The sequence below is a fragment of the Pseudopipra pipra genome, chromosome Z (genome assembly GCF_036250125.1).
Source record: "Pseudopipra pipra isolate bDixPip1 chromosome Z, bDixPip1.hap1, whole genome shotgun sequence".
Classification (NCBI taxonomy): domain Eukaryota; kingdom Metazoa; phylum Chordata; class Aves; order Passeriformes; family Pipridae; genus Pseudopipra; species Pseudopipra pipra.
In genome coordinates this window covers 69,684,161-69,708,571 of record NC_087581.1, presented here as the reverse complement: position 1 = coordinate 69,708,571, position 24,411 = coordinate 69,684,161, and the positions used below count along the sequence as shown (strand labels likewise).

Here is a 24,411-nt window from a genome sequence, read left to right as displayed (position 1 = left end):
TATCTTAATAAGGACTTATCTTAATCTTGGTCATCAATATAAATATTCAATTCTGTCCATTATTAAATACTCCTCTTCAGAAATACTCTGTAGAAGAGAGTTCTACAAACCAGGTCCGGATAATACATACACACTACTACCCAAAATAAACCAAGACTTCAGACAAATAGTTTTATCTTAGCCTGTGTTACACCAAACAGAAGTATTAATTGTAGAAACTGTAGAATATTATTTGCAGAACCTTTGTTTACCATTGTTACATTTCTACCTCTATGAAGAGACCTTTTATATTTACAGATTGAAAGAGAAGAGACAGAGCAGCTGAGCAGGCTATCTCATACTTAAATACCACTTCTACAAAGTAGTTTTTGAGAGCCAGTGCAAAACATCAAATGCACCACTGAAGAAAGCTAGAGTTCCTGCAAAGAGAAGGTATCAGGTAAAACACACGAAATATATTTTCAATTATACTATTTATATGCCTCTACTTTTTATGTGGAAAACATGGCATCAGATAAACAGACAAAACAACACTCCTTACACAGTAGTTGTAAATGTAGTAACTAAAATACTTTGTCAGAATTTGGAGAGAAGGCTCTACACTGCTGCACAAATTCTTGTAGGTATGAAAACTTTTGGATTAAGTGAATTTGCTAACAACTCCATAACTTGATGGAGAGGCAACAGTAGGGAGTGTCACAAGATTATCTTAAAAACAAAAGGAAAGAGAAGATTGCAGATATTTACATTTATTTTGCTTTGAATATAGGCCAACACCTAAGTTATAGAGATGGTTGACAGCTGGCTGAACATGAGCATGCACGGTGCCCAGATACAGATGCCCAGACGGCATCCTGGCCTGTATCAGCAATACTGTGGCCAGCAGGACCAGGGCAGTGATCATCCCCCTGTACTCAACACTAGTGAGGTTGCACCTTGAATCCTGTGTTCAGTTCTGGGCCCATTACTTCAAGAAAGACCCTGAGGTGCTGGAGCGTGTCCAGAGAAAGGCAGTGGAGATGGTGAAGGGTCTGGAGCACAAGTCACATGAGGAGCAACTTAGGGAACTGGGGTAGTTTATCCTGGAGAAAAGGAGGCTCAGGGGGATCTTATCACTCTCTACAACCACCTGTAAGGAGTTTGTAGCCAAGTGGGGGTCAGTCTCTTTTCTGAGGTAACAATCAACAAGACAAGAGGAAATGGCCTCAAGTTGCGCCAGGGGAAGTTTAGATTGGGTATTATGAGAAATTTCTTCACCAAAAGGGTCGTCAAACATTGGAATAGGTTGCCTAGGGAAGTATTTGAGCCACCACCCGTGGAGGTATTTAGAAGACATGTAAATGTGGAGCTTAAGTACAAGGTTGACAGTGCTGGGTTTCCTGTTGGACTTGATGATTTTAAGGCTGTTTTCCAACGCAAATGATTCTATGGTTCTATTCTGTGAATCTGTGACTCTGTAACAAGAACAAGGAGGAATCAGGATGTGCTGCATGTGTTTAAGTATCCTATGCAAAGGCCCCCACACCCAAACAAGCCTAAGGGACAGGGCTGATCTGTGGATGCCCATGCATTTCAAATTCCAGCAGTTCAAGCAGGAGAGAAAATGGGTAGGATTTGCACAAATGTGTATCTGAAGACTGTTGGGATCACAAACATAAGCCAACCAAAACCAAATGCCAGACCTTGATCTGCATACAGGTCACAAGCCATTCAAGTAGGACCTGCAGACCAGTGTAATCCAATACCACCCCAGCCTGTGGAGGAAGCTGGAGACAGCTTGTCAGGTCCCTCTGGAACCCAATGGCTTATTCCCTCCTGTCATGCCCTGGAGCAGTGGACAACTCAGGCTCCCACTCTCATCTTTTGCCTGGGAACTGCTCCTGAGGCTCCTCTGAACCTCTTCCCTTCAGCTGCCTATCTCACACAGTGTGCTTCTTTAGACTCACAGTCAAGAAGAAAAACATTTTCATGGAGTTTATCAAACAAGGGACATTAGCCACCCCGTATTTAAAGAAACTACCAGTCCCATAGCTGAAATAGTACTCATGAGATCGGTCCTTTTGTCCTACATAATTAGGCAGAAACTATACGCATAAGTATATCTTTCTTAAAATTTTGAAAACCTTCTGCCTTCTCTAATACTATGTATGAGAGTTTTAGAACCCAAATGCTGTGCTTGAGTAATGTCCCTTTACATTGAACTTCAACCAATTTTTTAAGAAAAGAGAACCTTCGTTCTCTTTAAATAACGTTCTTCAGTAAAAAAAAGTTTGCATTTTGTAAGGTGAGAGGGGTGAGAATGAACTGTTTTGTCAAACCTTCCACTCCATATTTTTATTCTGGGTTTGTAGAGGCTGTCTTAGCACAGCCAGTCTTATTATTGCTGTTCGAACTTTCAAGGCCTACAAAAGTTTAAAGAAGCATTCGAGTCTTCTATCTTGCAGAGATAAATAGTTTACCAAAGACATGACTTTTATTCCTAAATTATTACCACTCATAAAAATTTCAAAAACATTATGAGTAGGATACAGAGAAACTGACAAAAAAATTAAAGTAATACATTCTTTGCTTTCTACAGCAACGTACATATTTCTTCTGGAGAAACCATTAGGCAAATGACAGCAAACTGTCCTTCAAGGAATGGATTTCAGATCCCAAAATGTAACCTTAAAGAAAAATACCTCTAAACTATGCAGAGCATCAGTTGTTGGGATACTGGTGAGCACATGGAGTCAACTGGTCCCACAGTGCTGCATTTGGTGGTTTCACCTACAGAGTGGTACCCCAGAGACACAGCACAGCTTCTGTTCCACAGTTTCTTTTCAGTGAATAAATAGAGTCGCTCCAGTCATTAGAATGTATTGGAGCCATGACTGGAGAAAAGTATCTCAAAAGACAAACTTTGAACCTTAACCTAGCCACAGGAACTTCTTTCCTACGTTTCCTTTCCTTTTTGCCTAGGCTTGGATTAGTGAGGCGTTGAACAGCCATTACCTCTGGCATTCCTAGAAAACAGCTATATTAAGCAAAAATTATATAAATATGTTGTAGAAAGCCAGGACTCTTACTTCAAAGATTCTTTCCAACTGAGAAGGCAAATTTTTAAAGGTCTTCTGTGCTCAGAAGACACAGCACACAGAACAAGACATAACACCCTTTCCACATCAGTGCAGTAACTAGGAAGGTCCAAAATAACTTGAGGTAGTTAGATAAAAACACTTCTAAGACCAGAGCTCCAATACAGCTCTCCTTCCTGTATTTGCTGTGTTGTAAACAAACACACAAACCCCTGCTAAAGAAGCATCACTATCAAGAGTTTACAGCCTGAGAAATGGCTAAGACTTCCTAAGTCATCCAGTAAGAGAAGCAGCTTCACAGTGGGAACCACTGACATTTACTGCCTGAATTACAGTAGTGAAAAGCACACCGGGAGTTTTGGATCCCATTCTGGTAGCTCAGCATCGTCTACCTATCCATCAACACTTATTAACAGGGACTAAAACTGTCCTTACTTTCAGATCTAGAAACATGGACACATATTCAGAGTCAAGGATTTAAGCAGAAAGATAAAGAACTACGCAGAGATACCCGGGATAACTTCAATACCAGGAGCGGAACAGTCACCTTAGGAGTTCAGAAGTATCTTCTGTTTAAACCTGTTTAAGGCATGGCTCCAAGCAGCTCCATAAACCCCTCTTCACAGACACACAGCAAAGAGAGACTAGAAACCACAGTTATGATAAAGTAACTAATATGACCTTCCATATACAGTCACAGTCTCACCACTCTGAGTCTGACTGACACTATGCATGTATTGTGCACATGTGACATGAGCACACATCTGACACATTTAATGTTTCTTTGCCTCTGTCTTCAACTGATGATGGGCTAAGAGGGTCTCAGTGCCCAGAGCTAGAGGACCATGGCTGGGAGAATGATAAACTCCCAGAATTATAAACAGTTGCTTATCATTGTGGGATCTGCTGCTCCAGAGTCCCTATAAGACTATGGGGCTTTATGATGGGATTCATCCAAGAATCAAAGAACTGGCTGTCATTGCGAGGCCTCTCCTGATGATTTTTTGAACGGTCTTATGGATGGGAGCACCCAGTCGACTAAAAGCTGGCTAACATTGTCACAATTTTCAAGAAGGGCAAGAAGGATGACTCTAAACTACAGACCTGTTAGTCTCACTTCAGTGGCTGGTAACTGGAGAAGATTATTCCAGAAGTTATTGAAAAGCAACTGAAAGACAATGCATTTACCAGTCACAGCCAGCTTGGCTTCATGACAGGAAAGTCTTGCATGTCAAAACTAATTTCCTTTTATGACAAAGTAACCCACCTAGTTGATCAAGGAAAGCCAGCTGACGTAATCTTTTTGGATTTCAGTAAAACCTTCAATACTGTCTCTCACAAGACCCTGCTGGACAAAATGTCCAGCATACAGATGGACTCAGAACTTGAAGTTATGGTAAGTAAGTTTATTGGCTTGCTCAATCTGGAGAAGAGGAGACTGAAAGATCTCACAGCATCTACAGCTTCCTCATGAGGGGAAGTGGAGGGGCAGGCACTGATGTCTTCTCTGTGGTGACCAACGACAGGACACAAGGGTCCTGAAATTGTGTCAGTGGAGGTTTAGGTTGGACATTAGAAAAAGGTTTTTCCCCCAGAGGGTGGCTGGGCACTGGAACAGGCTCCCCAGGGCAGTGGTCAAGGCACCACATCTGCTGGAGTCCAAGAAGTGTTTGAACATCGCTCTCAGGCACATGGTGTGAGTCTTGGGGTGTCCTGTGCTGGGCCAGGAATTGGACATGACAATCTTTGTGGGACCCTTTCAACTCAGGATATTCTATGATTCTATGATGACTGATAATTGACTTCCAAAAGAACAGCAGAGATTACATATAAAAAACATAATCTTATTCCGTTTTAAATGTTCTCTCCTTAGCAAGTAACATCCTATTAAGCCACCATTACCTTATGTCCTCTAACACAGGAATCAAATCCCAGGTAATCACAGACACAGAAATGTGCAGAAATGTTAGCAGGAGTGAGACTGCATCGTGACTCTTCACCTCTGACTTTCAGCCCAGTCCTAATTCTTCTTGAGTTCTGGGTGTTTTGTGACTGTCACCAATGAGAATTTAGCTAACATTGTGAATACATGACTCACAGATGATTATACTTGACCAACCCATGCAATATAGGCTAGAGTATGATATTGATATCGACAGAGGTGGAGTTCACTGGTATTCAGGAAGGCTCACAGACTCTCACAAGGGTAAAATTTCTTTTCTACTTTTCTCACTCCAGAGCTTGCCTCAAATCTGTCTGTCAAACTCTACCACCTCTAAACTCTTAATCTGAACCACATTACCCCTTCAAAGCTTCATGCAATGAGACAACAGACAACTTGATACACTACCAATAATTGGATATTATGGACCAGTACAAAAAAGTGGGAGCTTAAGACATGGTGTCATGCATCTGGCTGCTGCAAATTCCAAAAACCACAGAACTGGTAGGATGCCAAATGCTACTTCCACAGAAGTAGGTGGACATTCTGCCAGTAACAGAGAACACTGCTGCATGACCTCAGAAAAAGTGTGCCTATGGCAAGTAACAACCTGACCCTCTCTTCATGAAAGTGTAAAAAAGTTCAGATCGTCATAAAAGGAACTACAGTGATGTTGACCAGACCTTCTTCATCCTTAGACTGCTATGTCTGAAAATAGTAGCATTTAGTTATGTACAGATTGGCACCAGAGCTGGAAATGAGCGAGAAAACAAGAACTCCACTTCTTAGCCATAAGCTTGAATAGGGTGTTAACTAGCAGTAAAATAGAAACACCAGAGGACTGCACAGACATAGCTAAATGTGGCAGCTATGCCTCTCACAAATTGTGCAGGAATAGCACCAGAAGGCCAAATAAGGACAGAGCTGAACCTTAATACCTAAAAACCTGATTTCTAGGCCCTAGCAGAACCTAGCAAAATAGTGATGCCTTGAGATGAGCAAAAAGGCATAGGACAAACCACTCTGCAGTCAGGACTTCTCAGATTAGTATGACAGAGTTGTTCTCAGCAAAAGAAAGCAAGCTGCATTCTCTAGATCTATCCACTGGTGCCTTCCAGAAACACAGTGTGTGTTTTAAAGGAAGGAAAGTAAGGTTTTTGTGTATCTATACTTCTAGTTGTTGCAGAGAGACATACTACCGCTTTTTTAAAACAACAAGCATCAAAGGGCAGGAGAAATTACAGCTTGCTTTTATAAATTATGTGGGACTGAACTGAATGTATTTTCTAGCGCCTGCAAGTGTGTTCCAAGAAAGATCCAAAATAAAACCCCACTAGTTAGATCCTCAAATGTCTCTAGAATTGAAGACCACAAAGAGAACAACTGTGATGGCTAAGCACAGTCGCTCTTACAACTAACAGTATGTAAAACAAACAAACAAACAAACAAAAGCAAACAAAACCAAAAAAAAAACCCACAAAAAAGCGCCCCTAGATTCAGAATTTGCATGTGTCTTTTCAATTGTAATTAAAAAACCAAGACAATACTCTTCACTTTTCCCCATTTGTATTAACAGTACAGAAATGTGAATGCAAATATTAATTTACCAATTTCTTCACTCATATTTCTCCCTGTGCTAAATAAAACCATCTACTCTGGAATCAAATTAAAATCCATCTAGTCAAGTAGCAGATGTTTCTCCTACTGTATCTTTAGCTCTACACCACTTAGAGGTCAAGGACATTCTTGAGTACTAACCTGCTACTAAATATCTATACAGTACTATTCTAAGAGTTTACCTTTTATGTATCTAAAATATCCTCATGGCAATAAGTTTTGTAAATCAACCAACTTGTGTGGAGAAAAATCTGGCTCTTTCATGATTAGTGACTCATTTTTGACCTCTATTTTCACAATAGTCAGGTTATGAGATCATAGAATAATAATTTTTTAACCTTCTTTTAAGCTATTCCTGCTTTCAATGACCTTATTGTTCCTGATAGTTTTCTCTTTTCGAGGCAGAAGAATCACTGGTCTTTTTTTATGATAATCCTTGTTACCCTTGTATACACATACAGTATGTGTATACATACTGGAAATATACAAATATGTGTGTTTGTGCATAAGTTTAAAAAAAAAAATAGTCAAGGAAGGGCCAGAACACAGGCTTTATGATGCCAACAGAGCATGAGTTTACACAAAACACAGTCCCTCTTCACAGTTAATAAACATTACACTTTGGGACAATGCTGTGCCTCCACCTAATCCTCTTGTGATCCTCGGTAGCTTCACAATCTCTTTCCCAAGTACAAATAGCCATTTTAAATTAAAACACTATAAGCATAACGATGGTTGTTTCCCACCCCTTCATTCTGGGGGAATTCCTTTTGATTTGACACCTTATTCCACTGCAACTGATAAATGGCAGGGTTTTTTCCATGTAATTCTAAATAATTAAGCAGATTATTACCTCAATGTTTCTTCCCCTTTCCAAATGGTTTATTAATGTAACGAATAACACAACACAGTACTGGAGGACTCCACATGCAGCCACTTTCTATCAAGGAAACAACTTCATTCTAACTAGAGGATCCATTTCCAATGCAAGGCAACCCTGATGGACAGTTCTGGTAACAAGGTAGAATAGAGGTGGATCTCAAACTGGTCATAATGCACTTTTACTCAAGTTAATAAAAAAATGACATTCAACAGTAACATACCCAGGTTCCCAAAGACCTGTGGGTACAGAATTGCTTTAACCATAAGATGCCTCTAACTAGCATGGTACAACATGCTTCAGGAAAATCATGAGCAAAGGATTAAGTTTTAAATAGAATACTTTCAGTGAAAACAAAGGCGGGGGGAAGAGCAGATGAAAAATATCAGAAGCCGGCAGCAATCAAGGTAATGGCTATTTCTAAGGCAAGTACCAATGGGAACTGCAAAGATGTATTTTGACTACTGCACATGAAGATGTCATTATCTTCAGATAAAAGAAAAATCCGTTTTGTTTCCCCTGTGGTTCCTCCTAATAGCTCAGAGAGATTACCTGCTCTGACCTAACCAGACTGATTTCCTCTATTGGTTTCTTTCAGGTCAGTCTCTGTAGCAAACTTAATGTAGCTTTATCTCTGGCTCTAAGTCCACCCAGACCATAACTAGCCTGGTCTAGCTACAGATCTCAGACAAGAGAGATGCCTGCTAACATTCTGTAAAAGAGAAATTTAATTTTAGGTTCCTAAGTATGCATCCAGATATTTACATAACAGATAGGAATACACTGAACAGACAGTATAGTTATCACTGAATTAAACACAACAGAAATTATGGCCACCTTCTAGTGTTTCTTTTTAATAATGAAATTTCATTATTCATTTGGCACAGTCACAGATGAATTATATCTTCAAGGATATTTCAAAATGCTTTGGCAAGTCCTTGAAAACACCATTGCAATATTTCACGGACATTAAGTTTTGAAGCATCAATCAGGTTTCTGGGAAAAACAGCTTTCAGTCACACTCCTCAAAATACACATTTTTTAAGTGCCAAGACCGACAAAAACATTGAATCACAAGTACTCCCTGCCTGAGGTGTTCTGCTGGGTGAGAAAATCCTGGGGAGAGCAGCAGCAGTCACTTCACAACATACAACATTCTCAGTTTTGTCCAATTCATAGCTCTACAAACTCAAGTATTAGTATAGCTCTTTGAGAACAGCATTAGAATGTTTCTTAGATAACACTGCACCTTTCTGTGTCACTCCCAGGAGCACCCCTGCATTTTACAACTTGCACCTTTGCACAGGGCAAAGATCTTTTCTTTTTCTTTCCCTTTTTCCTCGTCTTGTAAGAAGTCTCAGCTGGTTCCCAGTGTTCTGGATGTCAATTGTTCTGAACAGATTAAAGACACACACTTCCTTGTTTTCTTAAAATCAGCCTGGCTTTGTAAGGGATGTGCTTCTTCTCTTCTTAGGAAGGAAGGCACAGCAAATGCCTGACTGTGAGAGAGCAAGTGGGGTAGGAGTGAGAGTGAAGTTACTGCCCTGAAATGGTGCTGTGTTATTCACAAAATCAGCTGCTTTTCTCAAATTATAGCAGAAGAGCAAGTGCATTACTGATTCAGAAAGCTTAAAGGCTGCTTTGTCATAAAATGATCTTCACGCCTCAAGCAAGCATTTTCCCTGCCCTAAATGCTTATTTATAATCTTGCTTACAGAAAAATACAAGCTGTACTGCGCAATGAATAAGAGCTCTGCCATAACTGCTCTGAACCTTTGGGATTGCCAGTTGTGTCCTCTTGTGTAGAGCCAATCAAGTGTCTGTCTTGCTTCAGGAAAGATACCATAAGTACTAAGTTAGCTGCAAGATCATATGTGGTACTGATAAAATCATTAGTCAATACAAGGACATTGTAGTATGTTTTACTATGTTACATCTCTTGATGTTTAGATTAAAAAAACCCATTCATTTTTAACTTACCACACCACCTCCTGATGGGCTGAGTCACAACAGATGGTTTCTTTGGGTTGTGGAAGGGCTCTTAAGTAGTAATTTATGAAAGAACTTCAAGGTACGTGGACAAGTAAGGTGATTTCAGGGATGGCATATGAACCAGGTGAAAATGGCCAACTCTACAAAAGTACATGCAACAACCTACACAGATTCTGTCTCCAGCACAATTGCTATTTTCAGGATGCAGGGAGCGTTAAAGCTTTCAGAAAGGCTCAAAAGAGCAAAACCAAGAGTTGACTGCACTCTTTACCCATATATTAAAAAACCATTATGATGGTTTTCTTGTTGAACGTTGGAAGTCACGAGCCTGTGAAAATTCAGCACTGATTATCACAAGCTTGCCCTCATTCTTCAGTTTGACAGCTGAACTCTATATTCTAACTATAGAACAAACACGGAAATTGCAATTAAGCTCTTTGCAGTCATGTTCAAGGTCCTCAGATTTCGTCATTATCATTTTTACACTGGAGTCAATGGTCACTTAAAACAGACTGCCAAACATAATCCTAGTGCTAATTAATTTAAATCCACTATCATATCTTAGAAAAAATATTCTGCTTACCAAGTACTATAGTTTTGGTACTAATTTACTGTTCTTGTTTAACTATGAGACTGAATCACACTTGAACTTCTACTATACATATGCAGCAGTTAAGATAGTCAGCAATGAAGCTGTTCATTTGCTGTAAACCATCCCTTTTTGGAACCTGCAAAGGCTGGTGAACATTTAAGCAGAAATATAACCATGAAGATGACAATATTTCTCTGAACAGTGTGATTCCAGTCTTGCACAGAGTTCATCTATAAAAGGAAAGATCAGTTTAGTATAATACCTGTTTTTGATAAGCCAAACATTATATAACGAAAATTCGGAACTGAACTCATTAATGATTTTGTTCTGATCTAACATCAGGTTTCATACTTTTGACCAAGCTTCTGGAAACTGAAAATACTGTTCTGTCATGTCAAGTAAAAAGAATTATATCTTTTAAAATCTAAAGCACTAAGAGAGATACAGTTAGAAGAAAGAATGATGAGGAAAGACATAGCATAGCATGTTTTGGGAAGAGTGGTTTTCGTTGTACTTTAAAAAACAGTTACATTAAACTGGCACATATTTCAGGCACAACTAATAAGAAACTTGATTTATAAACATGGAAACAGTGTTGGTGATAAAACAAGACATGGTTGCACTTCATTACTTCAAGAAATACCTGAACTCCAGTACAAATGACCTTAACTTCATACCAACAAATAACTCCCCTGTATCAGTTAAAAGAAACACAGCATGCTCAGAGAAGGAGTGAAGAATACAGCTGTAGATACTGAGTAGTTTCCCTTGTAATTGACAAGGCTGCACAGACCACATGAGGAGGCTCTCATTCACCAGCCACACCGTGGGGGCACAGCTCTTTGCGCGGCTCCACGGAAGCTGTGATGCCGCGCGACAGTTCAAGTGTCAGACACCCAGGTGTGTGGGCACAGTGCAGTGGGAGAGCCAGGGGCATCAGCAGTGACCCTAGGGACACTTCCACTCACCCTGCTTTCAAACAAGAAGTACTCAAATAACCTGTATTAGAACAGAAACAGACATTTCAGTTTCCTTCATGGAAAGTAATCAAGCGGTTTCACCCCTTTGAACTGGGTCATCCAGACTGACTCATCTTTAGTCGAGCACCTCGCAAAGAAATTTTACTGCAGCACTTTAAAAGATAAGAAGGTAAGTTTAGGACGAAATGTTCCCACTTAAATAGCTGAAAACCCCTGAAATTTCCTTAAATTAAGTTTTCATCTTTACTTTCTTTTGAACGTCCAAAAGTTGGTTACTTCCTATGCATTTTATTCCATAGACTGTTAAAACAGGAACTGAGCTAGCAATATCAGTGTCACTACTACTTAGAAAAAGTACTACTCTTAGGGAAAACTAAAAAAAAAAAACCAAAAAAACCAAACCAACAGGAACCACACGGCAGCACTGAAAAGAAGCAGGAATATTTTCACACACACACAGTCATTCTCTGTGCCACAAGTGCCGTTAAATAGCAGCACTGCTCTCACTAACCCCATATACATGAGGACATTTCAACAGCACTGCTGTTGAGCAGCAATGTCAGCACATTTCCCTAGGAGCTGAGACATTCCTTCAAGTGCTTGTTACACTTTGTACCCCTGTTTTAACAACAAGCTTTCGATACTGCCCAAGACATGACAGAACACTAGCATACTGTAAGATTTAGTAACGTTTTAGCTTAATGAAAAGAGCACATTATCTCTATTCGTATTTCTTCATACATATTTCACTTTTAGCTCAGCTAATGCATGAGCCTTATTCTAATCCTGTGACAATATCTGGTATATGAACAAAAGCAAACATATTTTTTCCATACCATTAGTTTCTGCAAATTTCTGAATATCAGCCAGCGTTTTTAGTTCTTTCCTTGGGCAAGCTGATACACACAAGGCAAGAGACTTGATTTTCTGATGTACTATATCGATATTGCATGGATCCAAGAAGAATACATACCTAGGGAAGGAAAAAAGGTAAATAATTTCTATTTGAATTAACAATTACGCTGAGCAAAATTTCAAATTATAGGATTCAGTCAAGACTGACTGATTCAGTCTATCCAGAAACACAGTAAATTTCATATTATCATAACTGAGTGGATCAAAAGAATTTATGTACTCAACATATGCACCACAAGTATATGGGTATTTATATACCTCCGGATAACACAGAAAGGATGTTTACCTGATTCAAGTCCATTCAAGTGGTGCTATTCCTAAAAACAGCAATACTCCTACCATGCCTTTTCATAAATATGAGCCCAAACATTCACAAACCTTCACTCCACCCTCAAACTTGCCAAATTTTTCTAGAAAGATCCAATAAACCCCATAAAGTTACCCTTATGCTGCAAAAGGACAAAGTCCATGGCTGTTTTAATGAAAACACATAATACCAGCAATCAAGAACAGCTTTTTAGTTTAGATCAAATTTCCACACCATATGACTGAACAGATTACTTTAGTATTTGCTTTGAAATAAAAATGGTTCAGATATTTCATTACAACTATCTCATGCTCAAGTGCAGTATTTTAAAGAGATTCTATTTTCTCACTTTCCATGATGAGTCATTGCCATTTGAAGCACATATTATAGATCCTTAGCTAACATCTCCTGGCTATACACATTTCATCACAAACCCTAAACCTACAGAATTGCCCACTGATGGTATAATATAGATGAAGAATGCCTTTCTCTTTGGAAGTAGAACAAGTCTTTCAAATTCCTACAATTCTGGTGATACACTATACATTGAAATACCCTCTACATATTTTCTAACATCATCTTAGGAAATCGATACCAAACCACCATATAAAATGCCATTTCTATTTTTGCAGTCCTCAGGATGGGAATTCATTCTGTAATCAGTAAAATCCCTTCTATTCCTAGAAAGCATTTAGGTCCTGCCTGAACAGCTTCAGTCTGTACACTAATTGCTGTCTACTGTTCTATTACCCAGTGTCAGTATACAAGAATGATAAGTATGTAGTACAGTCTTACTTCCTGAAAGTCCATCAAACCCCATGTAATCTAAATCAATTGTAATGTGGTAATTACCTGCATTCTTAAAACATTCCCTTTGCTTGTCCACATCTCACTGAAAATCATCCACTGCTATTTCTGTTTTTTTTTACTTAATACACACTACCCATCTCAGGAATCCATAGACCACTCTCTGAGAAGCAAATGCAAACATGAAAATTCTGTCCTGTAGACACAATCAAAGTAACTGTATGTGAGCAATAAGTCACAGTCTTACTTTATTTCAAAGAAAATACTCTTGAGTTAATACCAAGATGTTCAATAGTTGTCTCAACTGAACACTCCTGTCAAAGCTTCCACTGTTTCTACAGGGCAAGTTTCTACAGTTGCTATTCTATACTATAAGGGCACATGGAAAAAGAGTGTCTGCTCATTTGAGGTTATTTGGTCAAAGAAGCCACGAACAAGAACTTACAGAGTAAAACCTGATTGATGTGGTAAGGGAGGTTAGGATGGGAACAAACCCAGTCAGTCACATAAGTTGGTAAGGATATGTGGATTTTGAAAATTATTAACTTTCCATAAGACTATCTGGCTAAGCACCTTGACAAACTGAGATAATAAGGAAAAGGAGGGAGACACTCAGACATAAAACTTAACCACTTAGTGTTAATATTATATTAATAATCAGAATATAGTAACCAGATTATTATATTAATAATCAGAAACAAACCCAGTCAATCACAATAATTGATGGGCTATCAAGAAACTGCAGGCAGGGACTATGTGGCTGAAAAGGATGCAAACCCACAGATACAGACTGTAGGAGTGGTCAGTGGGACTGTGGGAGCTGCTGAGGGGGTGTGCATGGGACAGGGTGGCAGACAGAAAGGGGTGTAAAAGGGACAGTTGCATGCAAGCTGGTGTTGGTCAGTACACTGATCCCAGCACCTGATCACTGCAGTCTGTCATATCCTATTACTAAATGCTTTAACTCTCTCTCTGCATAGTTCCAGTCTCTGTTCCATGTGTATGGATGCTGCAAGTCCTGCAGGGATTAAGTGCCAGCTACTGAGGAGACTGGCATGGGCATGAAGGATTTGGTGCCAGCAACTAGAATCAGATCAGGGGTTTACAGGCCCCAGGCCTGTGGTGCCAGCTACAGGAGTGGGGTCTCAGTGCCAGTGACTGGGGCAGAGAGGGGTCTTGGCAATGGGCTGCTGGGGTGGGAACAATGTGCATCCACAAAAAAATGCAGCTACAGAGGTGAAGGACTGAGCACAAGTGGTCACAGCCCGCATGGTGCTGGCTGTTGACAGGGGCTGAGCCAAAGCAGGTGTACACATGTTACAGAATCACAGAAAATCCTGAGTTGGAATGAACCCACAAGGATAATTGAGTTCAACTCCTGTTGTAACTCCCCAGCAAACTCCAAACTTCATCAGATGGTGCGTAGGAGGCTCTGGGTCCAGGCAGAGGTGTCAGGTAGGCAGAGGGTCTGCACTGGTATTTGAGAGAACTGTGAGCACAGGGTGCCTGTGGGACGAGTGTGTGAGTGTTTGCTAGTTAGCACCAAGCTGGATCAGCTGCTGAGTAGGAGGAACTCAAGAGACAGATACGGGGCAGGGGTGCCAGGTGAGCAGAGGTGCTGTGCTGGTACTTGAGGGCTCCACAAATGTATGTGAGCTTGTGAACCTGGAAAGTGTCATATGTGTGCCTGCACTAGTGACCTTCTGTCTCTGTGAGCCCATGAGGAGGAGAGGACGTGGCTGTCTGTGCTTCTGTTTGTGAGTCCCACTGTTGAAGGCAGCACTTTGTCAGTACCAGTCTGTATAACCAGCTGCATGAGTGTCCCATACGTGTTAGTTCATCCCCCTCCCTCAGCCTAGGCAGAGACCAGGATATATAGGGCTGGACTCCAGTTCCTGGACAGAAGGCTTCTTTGAATGTCCCTTAACACATATTACCTACGGAAACCAGATGAGGAATGTTGCCACTGACAAGCCAGAACTCAGCCCACTTCTACAGTGATTTAAATTTCAGGGCCAAGTTGTAATTTTAATTGCTGGAATATTTTGTAAAATACTACCGTTTTAACTTAAGCCTGGAAGTTTAGAAATACAACTCAACTGCAGTGTCACCTGCAGTTTTGACACAAGTGTGCTGTGCTGGCATGCACTTAAATAGACACATGTAATTCAAACACTGCACTGCAGTGGCAGAGGCAGTTCTGACAGAAGTATGGGAGTTGCACAGAAAATTCCAAGCTATCAAATCCGTGGCTGCAATCTGTAGTCTAGGAAGACAGAAGTAAGATTTTTTTTTTTAAATTTCTAGCAGTTAAAACAAAAATCAAAATGCCAGGCACCAGCATTACAGAAGAAAAGGTTAATTTTATTTTTGTTTATAAATCTTACTTATAGAAAATAAGTGATTTTACTGCAGAAAATTCCATACTGTGTAATCACAGACCAGGTTTTGTTTCTTCCTAGAAGAATGTACTTACATGGTTTGTGCTGCAATTTCAGTTATTTACAATCAACAATAGACTAATTTGTTGATAACAGAATAACTTATATCAGCAACACAAAGACTGAAGTAAACAAGGCAATCATACTGTTGGAGATGCTTCAACACTGCAAATGAAAATATAGATGTTTGCTATATGAAAATCAGTATGGCAGACTTACAACATTAAGTGTCTTTATGCATCTTTATGTAGTATCAGCTCTGCAGAGAAGGACTTGGGGGTACTGGTGCATCAAAAATTGGACGTGACCCTGCAATGTACACCTGCAGCCCAGAAACCCAACTGTACCCTGGGCTTTGTAAAAAGAAGCATGACCAGCAGGGCAAGGGGGATGAATTTTCCCCTTCTACTCTGTTCTCATGGGTCTCCCACCCAGCACACTGCACCCAGCTCTGGGACCCCCCAGTACAGGAAAGACATGAACCCATTACAGTGAGCACAAAGGAGGCCCACAAAAATGATGAGAGGGCTGGAGCATATGAAGACAGGCTAAGAGAGTTGGAGCTGTTCAGCCTGGAGAAGAGAAGGCTGTGGGAAGGCCTTATAGCAGCGTTCCAGTACTCAAAGGGGGCTTATGAAAAAGAGGGAAAGTGACTTTTCACATAGACAAATAGTGACAGGACAAGGGGGAACAGCTTTAAACTAAAAGAGGGTAGATTTAGAACGACAGAATCTTTTAGGTTGGAAAAGACCATTCAGGCCATCTACTCCAGCTGTAAACCCAACACTGCCAAGCCCACAACTAAACCGTGTCCCTAAGCACCACATCAACACATCTTTTAAATACCTCCAGGAACGGTGACTCAATCACTTCCCCGAGCTTGATAACCCTCTTTGACAGAGAAATTTTTCATAATGTCCAATCTAAACTTCCTCTCAACTGCTACATGGGAGAAGAGATTGATCCCCCCCCTTTCCACAACTTCCTTTCGGGTAGCTGTAGAGAGCAATAAGGTGAAACCTGGAGCTAATAATCTGAACATCAATAATACTTAGAACAAACAAAGCTAGCATCTTAAATATTGCCTAAAAATTAACAGCTAGAGTGTGCAGCCCATAGCCCATGGTATACGAGCCGTAACAACCATATTACAATGTGGACTACAGAACACTGCCGTTGGTACGGACTGTCATGTGAGGGATGGGGAGTTTGGATTGAAAGGGAATAATTACCCAGGTTGTTCTTTGTTCATGTTCCCTTTTTCAAGGCACATAGATCAAGCTATCAAATATCATAATTCATCTGTGCCAATAAATCTGTCGAATGAAGATGAGAGCCTAGTGTCAAAAATGTCTTTAACTGTAGGGCACATGCAGTTTCACTCAACCAAATTCTCTGCATGCTTGCTTGCAAACTCTCCCTAGGTTTTCCCCTTACCTAAACCCCATTTTCTGGGGTCAAGGGCATTTGTTAAGGTGGAATGCTATATTCTGTATAGCAGCATATGCACATCTCCTTATACTGGAGTAAACAGCAAAAACTGAGTTCTGTCCAAGCAGTATTGGTGATCAAAAATCAGACTGAACTAGCATTTCAGGGACTTACATTTGTCTGCCATGGTCATCATATATTTGCAAATAAAACATCTTTTTTTTTAACCCCCTTATAACTACCAGAATTTGTAAAGCAAGGAGCTTACTTGAAGCAGATAGATTTAATTAGAATTCACTGCCATGTCTGACTCTAGACTATTAAAGTGTACTGTTGTTTCTGTGGTAAAAATAAAAAGATGCCTGATCCACTCTTTGTTGATGAGACCAAATTGTAGAACCCCCCTTCCCGAGATTTCATCTCAGTGGTTTCAGCATATCTGACACACACAGAGCAAATCATATCCCTGTGAGGACTGTCCTCTTCACCCTTACCACCCAGATTTCCATATCCACACAGGCCACATTCATTTCATTTCCACATGACAGTGCCTATGGGTTGCTGTCACGTACAAAGAAGAAAATGTTATTTTTACAGACGATTTAGCTTTTCTGCCTTTGGATTGGGAAATGAAAACAGAATTACCCTGACAGCAAAATGAAATAACTTCATGTTTCCAGAACTGCATTTGTGGATCCTAAAAGTCCTCTTTCTCTACACAAACTGAAATGTACAGGCAGGAAGAAAAGCTTATTTTTACAGGCTGTCTGAAAAGTACTTTTATAAAAATAGCATGAAATACTCCCATGAACTGTACCTCAGACGCTGGAGAAACTCCATCTGCTAGAGACAGATGCAAAGCAGATAGCTGTTTAAATTTGCTTGGCAATTTTTCAGAAGAAACTATAGGGTGTGAGAGAATGAAGGATCACTTGCTTATATAAGAACCAATCTCTTCCAAAACTCACTACCCTGGACTGTACCAGGCACTTCATGTGAACAGTCTGCCTTGGTAGAAGGTTTTCTCTTACTCTCAGGCAAATAGAGATGATGATATTCCTTATATCTGTTAATTTGCTTAGGTCATGCCTCAAGCCACAGCATCTTTGTTACAAAAACATAATCCTTCTGAACCTCATTAAGACTTCTTAATAAACAACAGTCTATCTATTAACTGTGTTAAAAATAGTCTCTCATTTTATTTGCTGTCTTTTGAGCTTGCCTTCACAAGAGGAAATCACTAAGCAGTGGTAGATGTTTCTCCACATGATGGTGTGATTTCTGTCACATGTAGCAGTCTATTACAATAGTAATTATTACATTTCAATAAGGTGTCTACCTTATTTCTCTACCTTCACACGAACTCAGACACCATTTCTTTCTAAAAGTAAGTTTAAAATTATGATTTTAAAATTTGCATTTTATCTCAGAATGCCAGAATGACAATTTTGTATTGAATATACACGAATTTGGAAACCATTAAAATGTTTATGTAAAAAAATAGGAAAACTATGCTTCATGAATTTTAAGCCTTTCAACCCTCCTGGAAGATGGGATTAAATTAAGAAGTGGGGGGGGTTTTGACAGAAGAAATCTGTACAATATTTCAGGCCATTTTATTTATCTCAAGTCCTTCTGGTAACCACCAATTACCCAGCCACACTAAATCTTAAATCAAGTATTTAGAAGTTTTTTGTATAGCAACTCCAAATAAGCAGATCTTAGAAAAGCATCCCTCCAAAATAATTTATGGAAATTATTGATTTTCTGTTACTCTGAAAGTGGGAAGCAAAAGGTTATTATACTCAGAAATTAATAACTTTTTAATTCTTTGAAGGAAACAAACAGTGAAAGAAACATCTTTCTTTTTTTTTTTTTTTTTGGTCTGTTTATACCACTGTTCAATGGTCAGGCTAAACAGTTTACTTTCTTAAGTCACCCAAGTTGTACAGATGCGCCCTGGCTGGCAGGCAAACCTCAAGAGATGTTTTAAACCCATAAGTCCAGAATTTTTGTTACTTCTCCAGTACTATTACTGCAGTGGGATGTTTTTGGGAAACAGATGGGAAATACCTGAACTGTAAGTAAGGGTTTTAACATGATACTGCTTAATAAGAGCTGTGAGCCGCTTACAAGTTTTGTGCATTTTCTCCATGAGTCACTTATGCACATTCTGCTTACAGTTTAATGTGTTAGATATATCTCATCTCCCCCTACACCTAGCAGCAGAAACTGAGCATACAACATCAAAAGCAAACCTTTCTAAATTAATATTGAAGGTCAGCTCCTAAATCTGAAAATACTTGTCACACCTAAAACTCTAACAAACTAGACTCTTCAGTGGCCTAATACAATATCCTACATGAAGTGGATACCAAGAAAAGGTAATTGCTCAATGTCTTTAGCTATATTCATATTGCACATCTCCAAGTACTGTTGCTGGTTGTTACAAGAGATTGTTGTCCTCTAGGTGAGAAAAGTGCCAAATGACAAGCAGGAATGAGTTAGCATATCCCTTTTCCCATTTTATTGAAAACCACTCTCAAAGGAAAAAAGGTTTTGCCTTTCCTGGTTTACAGAATGCAGCAACTGAATTACATACTTACTTCTTGTGTGTAAGGTCCAGACCACTGTTGACTATTCCCTCCACCTTGACATTTTTCTGTCCACAAATATTTCCATAACTGTCATATCCTGAAAGCAGTCTTGCAGCTGCTCCTGTAGCTATTGAATAGCCACAAATAAAACCCTGGAGGAGAAAAAAAAAAAACAATCCACAGTTCAGCAATATTTTGTTTGATAGCTGGGAGAAGTCAGTTTTATTAATTTGTTTCTAAGTAGAAGTTGTCTAAAAATTCTTTCAGCCTGAAAAAGGAAAGACAAGGACCATCACAGAGAGATGTTGTGCAACGATAAAATTGAATGTAACCTAAAAGAGGATTGAGATATCCAACACTCAGTATTATACAAGCATACTTAAGACTCTTGTAGGTGGGTTTTTTGTTAGTCATTTTGTCAGTGAATTGTGCACAAAGCAGAAGGGAGACCAAGAGCAGGCAGTGAAGGAGAGCTAGCTACAAGCAGAGCTGGAGCTGTCAAGGATTACTATGCATCTTAGAGAATTCCACACAGTCCAGATTTTCTTGCTTTCAGACTTTTTTCTTTCCTTCAAATTACTTGCTTTCAAAGATGAGCTAGAATGAAGAGGCCTATCTAACACAAGTTTCTTTTAAGGAAGTACTCCTAAAACAAGTGACCAGATCAAGGCTACTATGGTTCCATATGCTGGATTTAAATGCAGGAAAGAAACAGACACAGAGCAAGATGGTTCAGACACTGTAATGTGGAAAATACCAACACATAGGCAGGTCTTGCTGTGAACTTTCAGACACAATTCTCAAGCAAAACCAAGATCAAGACGGTGATTGTGCAAACAGGAGACTGGTGCAAAAGCATCATTAACACCACCCTGACAGGCAGAAATGAACCATCAGCTCACTCCACTACCATCAGTGAACTTGTTTTCACAAGTGAGACAAGCTAAGATTTGAGCAGCTGAGACAAATGCGTGAAGCAACAGATGGCAGTGGCAGGATCAGATGAGATGATGACAACAGGTAATGAACTCAGCACAGAACAGTGAAAATGTGTGGTTTCAAAGGTGTGAAGATACAGCAGAGTGACCTTCTCTAATGGATAGGCTATCAATTCCAGACAACGAGCCAATCATTATGTTTCCCTTGCCAATGCACTAATGCACTTATAGACCTAATATTCAAACTGAAAACAAGGGCAAAGTGATCAAAAGGCTCACTAGTCATAATAATTCAAGCTAATTTCCAGCACTCACTTTTAATTTCTCAGATCCCCTACTATTCTGCAAAGGACATACTAGCGTGCATTTTACATACAATAGTCCTCAGGTTCTTGGTTGGTTCAAGAATTTTTGTCCTTACACACAGGCAAATCATACAACCCTTCCTCTATCAAAGCTAATTTACAAGTGTGCAGTGATGTCCTCCTGGCTTGTCATGGCACCTGACCCTTCAAATGAAGTCCTCTAAAACAGTAACTAACAAGGTACATGACCCAATAGGATAATTGCTCTGTATGTCATATTGCTTAGACAGGAAAATTTGGGACACTCATGCATAGCAGACCTAATTATTATTGGGGGAACAGGTAAGTATGCACGAATAATCAGGGAACATCAATAAAGCCAGGAAAAAAATCAAACACAAAAGAGAGAGCTACTTGTTTCAGGAAGTACTGTACTTTTTGCAATTTTAAGATAGCCACATTACAGTGACACTGTAATTCATATGATTTTAAATAATCGTTATAATTTTTGCATTTGAAGCACAGCCGTTGACAAACACCCTGGGGAAAGTAGAAGAAATTTTTCAGTGGAATTATTCCAAACACCAGAGTCCAAGGGACAGCAGAAAAGAAAGCTGACAGCATCCAAGTCCCAAACCCCTAAGGACTACTGCTTGTAACATAGCAGTACAAGACAGAAACAGACATTCTCTGTTTAAGAAGAACGGCATGAAGCAAAACAAGATGAAAAGAAGTGTATTGCTAGTTTTCACTAATCTGCAGTTCTTGGAGGTCTGTTTTTTTAACATAAAGTCTAGAGGGTTGTGAGGCTGACCTGAGAAAGGTGATGGCTTCATCACACAGGACAGAGCTGGTATAACTTTGAAAGAAAGATTTTACCACTAGTAATATGGTTGTTAACAGTAGCTGCTTCTACTAAGCATCCAAGAAAAAAAAAGGCAACAAAAAACAAACAAACAAAAAAACCCAAACAAACCAACCCCCAAAAAAGCAGTCAACTCTTTGATATTCAGGATCTTTGTTTCTCACAAAAAGTTTACTGTCATTCATAGAACTGTTCACCAGATTCAAAGCTATCACTTCTGGGACATCCATCCCCATAAGAAACATGACTCAAGTGATACATCTTCATGATGTAAATCACTTACCAAAGAAACTGGAGGGGAAGAGAAGCTGAAGAAAGAATTGGCACAAACAATAAATTATGGATCCCTACCAAGGACATACTACCCATTTCTGTTCTACAGCCAGTGGTTCTCATGCAAATATACCCTGACTTTTCCCAGTGATGAAGTTACTGAAGGGTTTGAAAATTCCTTTCTTCTGAATGCAAACTCTTTAACTATATAACATTTACAGAATTATCTGAGTTTTACTCACCATTCCTATGCAGAAGAGGATGAATAAGAGCAGCCATGGTACATCTGTGCAGCTGTGGTCCTCCAGAGGCTTCCACTCTCGCTTGGAGCTCTTGTGTGAGAAGAGAGAGATGAGGTTAACAACACTTTAATTGCCTGCTCACAATAGAAAAAGGCAGAAAATTATTCTGCGGGGCATTAACATACCACAGGAGCCATCCTTAAGCTCTGAGGTAGCTCAAGCAGCTTGGTCAAAAGATTTAAAGAGTAAGGCTCATGTAAGACTTCGAAAGAAGTGCTTCCACAGGAAGCTAGATCAACAAATATTATTTATCCAGAAAACAGGTAATTTATCCAGGAATTTACAAATATTTATCCACAAACTAGGTTATTTTCACTTGACTTTTTATTAATATAAAACAGAAATTAATGGCATGAAATTGACGATATCTCTTTATTTCAGTCTTCCACAGCTACCTTTCAGTAATCTGGTTTCCAAGAAGGATAAAATGTTAAACTTTCCAAAAGCCCCTAAGTTTTCAAACACTATTGGCAGGTTTAGCAATTACAGTGCATGTAGGAAGGAGGTAATAAATTGCTCTTTAAGGAACAGTTCTCTACCTGCCACAAAGCAGCTGAGCTTAACATCTCAGTGAAGAAATCCCTAGCCTGTATTGCGATGGTGCCAGGAAGGAAAGCTGTGTACTTAAAGGTTGAAATACTCAAAGATGGAGGCTCTACTGCAAAGTATAAAGAGGCAGTTGTAAGCAGTTCAAATAGTTTGCTGAGGTAAAAGTTCTCAAGTGTGTATACATTCCTAAGATAATTAAAGTCTGTTAAAAAGAGTCATCCAGGCAAAAAGGTTCCAGGAAAAGAATAAGCATTAGCTGTAGTACAAATCTAAGCATATCAGAATTTGTTTATTACAACAAAAACATTGATTATAGATGAGCTCCCAAATTCTAAGTCTTCAGATATTACTCCTGAGACCCCAAAAATGCACACATTTTTAATCCTTGAGGAAGAAAAGGAGATTGATACAGCGAGAATACAAAACAGTTCTCTCTAGGGACAGAGCAAAGGGGGCAACCTATTCAGATTTTTTTTTTTCTCTCAAGACTCTGAAGCATCTTCAGGATTTTGCTAACAAGGTAGCAAACATCAGTACTCAATTAAACCAAAACGGTTGGATGAAATATCAACAGCTTTTATCTCTGCTATGTATTTTGCAGATTTTTAATCAAAAAAAGCAATAGTGTGTAATGTACATAATATAAGCAAGGTCATCTTTTCATATTCACGACTTTGGCTTTTGTTATTACATAAGCACAAAGCAAACACTTTTCAAATACTACTATTAGAAAGCTACAAACTGTGTAAATACAAATTAAATTCTGCATGCATCATGCTTCAAAAACACACAGTCTTCTAAGTCGTCTGACTTTGCATTAGGGAATTCCATGCTACTTTTGCAATATTTTATTAAGGAAGTTCCACTAACAGATATGATAAATATCATTTTAATTCAAACTATGCAAAGTCACTATGAGCTCTGAACAGTCCAGCTTCTTTAGATTTTACTCAACAATCAGTAGTGAAAGGTGCTAAAAGGTCATATTATGCACCCTACTACCCACATTCAAAGAAACTGTCTTCTGATCCTGGCAGTTTACACTTAGCACTAACACACAATTCAAACTTAACATTTACAACATGATTGTGACATTTATGTTGTTATAATTAGCATAATGATAATTGCAGAAAATACATAAGGCTTCATGCTTCCTGTTCCTAAATTCCCTCCAAGAACTCCAGATTCTTCAGAAATTTACTTTTATTTACAAACAGCAGAGACAAATTTCACCTATAGCTGTGGTCTTAAAAGTAAACTCCCTTGGCAAAGGAGGGAGCTCTGCAGACTGTGTTTTGTTTGTTTTGTTGGGGTTTTTTTATCCTCTCTGTACCACCTGCAAACAAAATCTTTTAATAGGATTTTTTAAAGCCTCTGGAATAGCTCTGGCAAGGATTTAGGTTGTCTGACTAGTCACATTTACCATAAGTAACAGTTACCATAAGTAATCCATTTTATTTACTAAGTGGACTGCAATTTATATGTTAAAAAGAAACCTGAAATGCCATGGCATAGCACATAGTTAGAAGGATACACAGGGACATTAATTCTGAGTCCCTAGCCCTTACTGTGCTACAAAACATAACTAAAAAAAAAAAAAA

General features: G+C 39.2%; 1 protein-coding gene across 5 annotated transcripts in view; it reads right to left on the bottom strand.

Moving 5' to 3' along the window:
• Positions 1–24,411, bottom strand: part of SLC44A1 (solute carrier family 44 member 1) — a 72,968-nt gene that overhangs the window by 32,647 nt on the left and 15,910 nt on the right. For all 5 annotated transcript variants that reach the window (XR_010426832.1, XM_064642321.1, XM_064642322.1 and 2 more), the window contains exons 2-4: positions 22,202–22,291; positions 19,588–19,730; positions 11,917–12,053 (exon numbers count right to left, since the gene is read on the bottom strand). Coding sequence is in view for 4 of the 5 variants with exons in the window: in XM_064642321.1 (XP_064498391.1) it covers positions 11,917–12,053; positions 19,588–19,730; positions 22,202–22,291 (370 nt within the window). In the remaining variant the exon portion in view is untranslated. The remainder of the gene's footprint in view (positions 1–11,916; positions 12,054–19,587; positions 19,731–22,201; positions 22,292–24,411) is intronic.